This window comes from Gobius niger (assembly GCF_951799975.1).
Source record: "Gobius niger genome assembly, chromosome: 1".
Classification (NCBI taxonomy): Eukaryota; Metazoa; Chordata; class Actinopteri; order Gobiiformes; family Gobiidae; genus Gobius; species Gobius niger.
In genome coordinates this window covers 985,371-993,067 of record NC_136852.1, presented here as the reverse complement: position 1 = coordinate 993,067, position 7,697 = coordinate 985,371, and the positions used below count along the sequence as shown (strand labels likewise).

Sequence of the window (7,697 nt, the reverse complement as noted above, 5' to 3'; positions counted from 1 at the left end):
CGCTCCCCGCCTCTCTCCCCGGCTCTCAGACCCCGCTCTCTCCGGCTCTCAGACCCCCGCTCCCCGGCTCTCAGACCCCCGCTCCCCGCCCCGCTCCCCGCCTCTCAGACCCCTCTCCCCGGCTCTCAGACCCCCGCTCCCCGGCTCTCAGACCCCCGCTCCCCGCCCCTCTCCCCGGCTCTCTGACCCCCGCTCTCCCCGCCCCTCAGACCCCGCTCCCCGGCTCTCGGACCCCCCTCCCTCAGTGATGGGCTCCCGGCAGAAGCGCCTCCTCTTCGCCGCCTCCGCGCTCCTGGGCCTGGGCTGCGCTCTGGCCGCGGCCGTGGGCACGGGGCTCCCGCTGTGGGTGGAGGCCGCGGTGCTTTGCCGCACCGGGGCCGAGCTCGTGAACGCCTCAGAGGCGGAGCTGCAGCAGTTCCTCGGAGCCGTGAGTTACGGCCTGTTCACCGGGAGCAGAGTCAAGCAGTGCGGGCTGGGAGGGAGGCCCACGCGCTTCTACTGTGAGTATTAGTACTATATACTTCTACTGTGAGTACTAGAACTACTATATACTTCTACTGTGAGTACTAGTACTACTATATACTTCTACTGTGAGTACTAGAACTACAGTATAACTCTACTGTGAGTACTAGAACTACTATATACTTCTACTGTGAGTACTAGAACTACTATATACTTCTACTGTGAGTATTAGTACAGTATACTTCTACTGTGAGTATTAGTACAGTATACTTCTACTGTGAGTACTATAATATACTTCTACTGTGAGTACTAGAACTGCAATATACTTCTACTGTGAGTATTAGTACAGGATACTTCTACTGTGAGTATTACAGAATACTTCTAGTACTGCAGTATATTTCTACTGTGAGTATCAGTACTATATACTTCTACTGTGAGTATTAGTACTATATACTTCTACTGTGAGTACTAGTACTGCAATATACTTCTACTGTGAGTACTAGTACAAAGCATACTTCTACTGTGAGTATTACAGAATACTTCTAGTACTGCAGTATACTTCTACTGTGAGTACTATAACTACAGTATACTTCTACTGTGAGTACTAGAACTACAGTATACTTCTACTGTGAGTACTAGAACTACAGTATACTTCTACTGTGAGTACTAGAACTACTATATACTTCTACTGTGAGTACTAGAACTACTATATACTTCTACTGTGAGTACTAGTACTACTATATACTTCTACTGTGAGTACTAGAACTACAGTATAACTCTACTGTGAGTACTAGAACTACTATATACTTCTACTGTGAGTACTAGAACTACTATATACTTCTACTGTGAGTACTAGAACTACTATATACTTCTACTGTGAGTACTAGAACTACTATATACTTCTACTGTGAGTACTAGAACTACTATATACTTCTACTGTGAGTACTAGAACTACTATATACTTCTACTGTGAGTACTAGAACTACTATATACTTCTACTGTGAGTATTAGAACTACTATATACTTCTACTGTGAGTACTAGAACTACTATATACTTCTACTGTGAGTACTAGAACTACAGTATACTTCTACTGTGAGTACTAGAACTACTATATACTTCTACTGTGAGTACTAGAACTACTATATACTTCTACTGTGAGTACTAGTACTACAGTATACTTCTACTGTGAGTACTAGAACTACTATATACTTCTACTGTGAGTACTAGAACTACTATATACTTCTACTGTGAGTACTAGAACTACTATATACTTCTACTGTGAGTACTAGAACTACTATATACTTCTACTGTGAGTACTAGAACTACTATATACTTCTACTGTGAGTACTAGAACTACAGTATACTTCTACTGTGAGTACTAGTACTACAGTATACTTCTACTGTGAGTACTAGAACTACTATATACTTCTACTGTGAGTACTAGAACTACAGTATACTTCTACTGTGAGTACTAGAACTACTATATACTTCTACTGTGAGTACTAGTACTACAGTATACTTCTACTGTGAGTACTAGAACTACTATATACTTCTACTGTGAGTACTAGAACTACTATATACTTCTACTGTGAGTACTAGAACTACTATATACTTCTACTGTGAGTAATAGAACTACTATATACTTCTACTGTGAGTACTAGAACTACTATATACTTCTACTGTGAGTACTAGAACTACAGTATACTTCTACTGTGAGTACTAGAACTACTATATACTTCTACTGTGAGTATTAGAACTACTATATACTTCTACTGTGAGTACTAGAACTACTATATACTTCTACTGTGAGTACTAGAACTACAGTATACTTCTACTGTGAGTACTAGAACTACTATATACTTCTACTGTGAGTACTAGAACTACTATATACTTCTACTGTGAGTACTAGTACTACAGTATACTTCTACTGTGAGTACTAGAACTACAGTATACTTCTACTGTGAGTATTACTACTGTATTACTTGTATACTTCTACTGTATTAGTACACAGACACACCTGATTGTACCCTTGAGCTCATTTCCATCCGTCGTCCCCCCATGTGCCCCCCCATGTGCCCCCCCATGTCCCCCCCCATGTCCCCCCCATGTCCCCCCCCCCATGTCCCCCCCATGTCCCCCCCCCATGTGCCCCCCCATGTCCCCCCCCATGTCCCCCCCCATGTGCCCCCCATGTGTCCCCCCATGTGCCCCCCATGTCCCCCCCATGTCCCCCCCCCATGTGCCCCCCCATGTCCCCCCCCATGTCCCCCCCCATGTGCCCCCCCCATGTCCCCCCCCATGTCCCCCCCCATGTGCCCCCCCCATGTCCCCCCCCATGTGCCCCCCCCATGTCCCCCCCCATGTCCCCCCCCCATGTGCCCCCCCATGTCCCCCCCCCATGTGCCCCCCCATGTCCCCCCCCCATGTGCCCCCCCATGTCCCCCCCCATGTCCCCCCCCATGTGCCCCCCATGTGTCCCCCCATGTGCCCCCCATGTGCCCCCCCCATTGTGCATGTTTTGGGCGGTGGGAGGAGCGCTGCTGCTGCAGAGGAGCCTCACACTAATGAGGCTGGAGCTGTTTCACGGGTCAATGAACCTTCACTGGGACATTCATCAGACCCCCCCCCTTCCTCCCCCCTCCCTCCCCCCCTCCCCCACCTCCCCCCTTCTAATGAGGCGCTACACTGGTCTCTGATCCCGCCTCCTCGTCCCCGTGCTGGTCTTTTAGATTAATCTGTGTTTTATTGTTTATTTTTTGTCATTTTATTGTCATTTTTTCAATTCACAAGAAATTCACAAAAAATTGACAAAAAAAAATAAAAAAAATGTGACAAAAAACAGAAATTTGACAAAAATGCGACAAAAAAATGACAAAAAAATGACAAAAAATTGATTAAAAAATGAAGAAAAAATGTCAAAACATTTATTTATTTTTTCCTTTTTTTTCATACTTTTGTCACATTTTGTCATATTTTTGTCCATTTTTTATCAATTTAAAAAAAAAAAGAATATTTTTTGTCACATTTTTATATTTATTTATCTGTGTTTTAGTTTTCCCGGAGCTCCTCCCTCAGATCCCGCCTCTTCGTCTCGGTGCTGGTCGTGTATATTTATTTGTCTGTGGTTTATTGTCAATTTTTTGTCATTTTTTGTCATTTTTTAGTCATTTTTTGTCACATTTTTGTTATTTTTTTCGTCAAATTTTTGTCAAATTGTTGTGAAATTTTTGTCCAATTTTTTGTCAATTCTTTTTCATTTTTTTTTCATTTTTTTTTCATTCTTTTGTCACATTTTGTCACATTTTGTCATTTTTTGGTCATTTTTTTGTAAAATATTTTGTAATTTTTTTTGTCACATTTTGTCATATTTTTATCAATTTTTTATCAATTTTTTATCAATTTTTTTAATCATTTTTTTATCAATTTTAAAAAAAAAATTAATATTTTTTGTCACATTTTTATATTTATTTATCTGTGTTTTAGTTTTACTCTGATCCCGCCTCCTCGTCCCCGTGCTGGTCTTTTATGTTTATTTGTCTCTGTTTTAGTTTTCCTGGAGCTCCTCCCTCAGATCCCGCCTCCTCGTCTCGGTTTCTGGTCTTTTATATTTATTTGTTTCTGGTCTAGTTTTCCCGGAGCTCCTCCCTCTGATCCCGCCTCCTCGTCTCGGTTTCTGGTCTTTTATATTTATTTGTTTCTGTTTTAGTTTTCCCGGAGCTCCTCCCTCTGATCCCGCCTCCTGGTCTCGGTTTCTGGTCTTTTATATTTATTTGTTTCTGTTTTAGTTTTCCCGGAGCTCCTCCCTCAGATCCCGCCTCCTCGTCTCAGTTTCTGGTCTTTTATGTTTATTTGTCTCTGGTTTAGTTTTCCCGGAGCTCCTCCCTCAGATCCCGCCTCCTCGTCTCGGTTTCTGGTCTTTTATGTTTATTTGTCTGTGGTTTAGTTTTCCCGTAGCTCCTCCCTCAGATCCCGCCTCCTCGTCTCGGTTTCTGGTCTTTTATATTTATTTGTCTGTGGTTTAGTTTTCCCAGAGCTCCTCCCTCTGATCCCGCCTCCTCGTCCCTTGTCTCTGGTTTAGTTTTCCCGGAGCTCCTCCCTCAGATCCCGCCTCCTCGTCTCGGTTTCTGGTTTAGTTTTCCCGGAGCTCCTCCCTCTGATCCCGCCTCCTCGTCTCGGTTTCTGGTTTAGTTTTCCCGGAGCTCCTCCCTCAGATCCCGGCCGGCCTCCACGTCTCGGTGCTGATCTTCTGCTGCTCCGTCGTCCTCTTCTCGTCTCTGGGCAGCGGCTTCTTCTTCTACAACGCCTTCGGCCGCCCGTACCACACCCTCCACGGACCGCCCGGCCTGTACCTGTGGACCGCCCTCAGCTGTGAGTGTGTGACCTCATTATTTGAAAGCTAAGACCACGTTCCTGACCCGGTTCCACCTCTGGTCTCCAGGCGGCTGCAGCTTCCTGGTGCTGGTGCTCTTCGCCTGCGAGGTGAAGATCCGCAGGGTCTCCGAGCGCATCGCCAACTTCCAGGTGACAAAAATGACCCAAAAATGACAAAAAAATGAAAAATGTGACAAAAAAATGACAAAAAAATGACAAAAAAATGACAAAAAAATGACAAAAAAATGACAAAAAAATGACAAAAAAATGACAAAAAATGACAAAAATGTGACAAAAAAATGACAAAAAAATGACAAAAAAATGACAAAAATGTGACAAAAAAATGACAAAAAAATGACAAATGTGACAAAAAAAGGACAAAAACAAAACAAAAAAATGACCAAAAAATGACTTAAATGTGACAAAAAAATGACAAAAAAATGACAAAAAAATGACAAAAAAATGACAAAAATGTAACAAAAAAATGACAAAAACATTTTTGTGACATTTTTGTCATTTTTTGTCACATTTTTGTCATTTTTTTGTCAATTTTTTGTCATTTTTTTGTCATTTTTTGTCACATTTTTTATCATTTTTTTGTTACATTTTTGTCATTTTTTTGTCATTTTTTTGTTACATTTTTGTCATTTTTTTGTCATTTTTTTGTTATTTTTTGTCATTTTTTTGTCATTTTTTGTCACATTTTTATCATTTTTTGTCACATTTTTGTCATTTTTTTGTCATTTTTTGTCATTTTTTTGTCTTTTTTAGTCATTTTTTTGTCATTTTTTTGTTATTTTTTTGTTATTTTTTTGTCACATTTTTGTCATTTTTTTGTCATTTTTTTGTCATTTTTTTGTCATTTTTTTGTCATTTTTTTGTCATTTTTTTGTATTTTTTTTGTATTTTTTTTGTCACATTTTTGTCATTTTTTCATGAATTTTTTCTTCATTTTTTAATCATTTTTTGTCATTTTTTTTGTCATTTTTTGTCAATTTTGTCAATTTTGTCAATTTCTTTTGTCATTTTTTTGTCATTTTTTTGTCATTTTTTTGTGGCTAAAAATGGTCAAAAAAATGACAAAAAAATGACAAAAAATGACAAAAAAACGACAAAAAAATGACAAAAAATTGACAAAAATATTTAAAAAATGACAAAAAATGATTAAAAAATGACAAAAATGTGACAAAAAATGACAAAAAAAATGACAAAAAAATGACAAAAAAATGACAAAAAATGACAAAAAAATGACTAAAATGTGTCAAAAAAATGACAAAAATGTGACAAAAAAAAGACAAAAAAATGTGACAAAAAAATAACAAAAAAATGACTAAAATGTGACATCGCCAACTTCCAGGAGGCCACGTTCGTTTTCCAGACGTACAGCGAGCGCTACGACCGCTGCTACTGGCTCTTCCTCCTCGTCTTCTTCGTCCAAGGCCTGGTCCTGGGCCTGATCCGGGTCGCCGGGATCGAGTTCCCGTTCGGCGCCCAGAAACCCACGGACGCGCAGACGGGAGCGGCGGACCTCATGTACTGAGGAAACTTCCATCTTAAAAGAGACAAACGGCTTCAAACTGCTCGAATAAAGGTTCTTTGTGTTGAATTTGAGTCTGTTTGGATGAATCTAAGATAAAGATACACAATTTAAAAAAAAATAAAGATACAAATTTTTGTCATTTTTTTGTCATTTTTTTGTCACATTTTTGTCATTTTTTCATGAATTTTTTCTTCATTTTTTAATCTTTTTTTTGTCTTTTTTTTGTCACATTTTGTCAATTTTTTTCTCTTTTTTTTGTCATTTCTTTGTGACTAAAATGTGACAAAAAATTGACAAAAAATGACAAAAAAAATTGACAAAATTGACAAAAATGTGACAAAAAAGTGAGAAACATTGATGTAAAAGTGGCAAAAATGTCACAAAAATGTCACAAGAAATTCACAAAAATTTGTCAAAAAAATGAAAAATGTGTCAAAAAAATGACAAAAAAATGACAAAAAAAGACAAAAAAATGACAAAAAATGACAAAATAATGACAAAAAAATGACAAAAAAATGACAAAAATGTGTCAAAAAAATGACAAAAATGTGACAAAAAAGTGAGAAAACATTGATATAAAAGTGGCAAAAATGTCACAAAAAATTCACAAGAAATTCACAAAAAATGGTCAAAAAAAATGAAAAAAATTGATGAAAAAAGGTCAAAAATTTGACAAAAATGTGACAACAAAGTGAAAAAAAAAATTGATGTAAAAGTGGCAAAAATGTCACAAAAAATTCACAAAAAATGGTCAAAAAAATGAAAAAAATGTGACAAAAAAAACACAAATTTGACAAAATGTGACAAAAAAATTACAAAAAATTACAAAAAAATTACAAAAACTTGATGAAAAAATGTCAAAAATTTGACAAAAATATGACAAAAATCAAAATAAAATGACAAAAAAATACACCAATTTGACAAAAATTGACAAAATGTTAAAAAAAATGAAGAAAAAATTGATGAAAAAATGAAAAAAAATGGGTCGATGTAGAGATTTTTTGTGAGTTTCTCCAAAGACCGCGGCCAAAGTAAAGCACGACACTGGAAAAATGCCCTTCTTAAATGAGACAAACGACTTCAAACTGCTTGAATAAAGGTTCTTTGTGTTGAATTTGAGTCTGTTTGGATTCATCTAAGGTAAAGATACAAATGCTGATGCCAACGGGACGAGCATGAAACCCACTTTGAACTTTTACCTTTAACCTCTTAACTCCCGCCTGAACCGAGCACATTTTCTCCAGTTTGGCTTTACCCCAATCCAAAAGCTTCTGGGAAAAAGGTGAGAAAATAGCAACAAAACTGAGACGAAAACAATGATGG

At 38.3% G+C, this 7,697-nt stretch overlaps 1 protein-coding gene across 1 annotated transcript; it reads left to right on the top strand.

Annotated features, from left to right (window-relative positions):
- Positions 1 to 237: 237 nt before the first annotated feature.
- On the top strand, positions 238 to 6,374 carry clrn1 (clarin 1; the record flags this gene model as incomplete). Its single annotated transcript, XM_079563427.1, has 4 exons — positions 238 to 500; positions 4,652 to 4,831; positions 4,902 to 4,984; positions 6,192 to 6,374. Exons 1-4 carry the CDS (start codon positions 248 to 250, stop codon positions 6,372 to 6,374), a joined length of 699 nt encoding a protein of 232 aa, XP_079419553.1. The 5' UTR covers positions 238 to 247.
- Between the last annotated feature and the right edge of the window lie 1,323 nt (positions 6,375 to 7,697).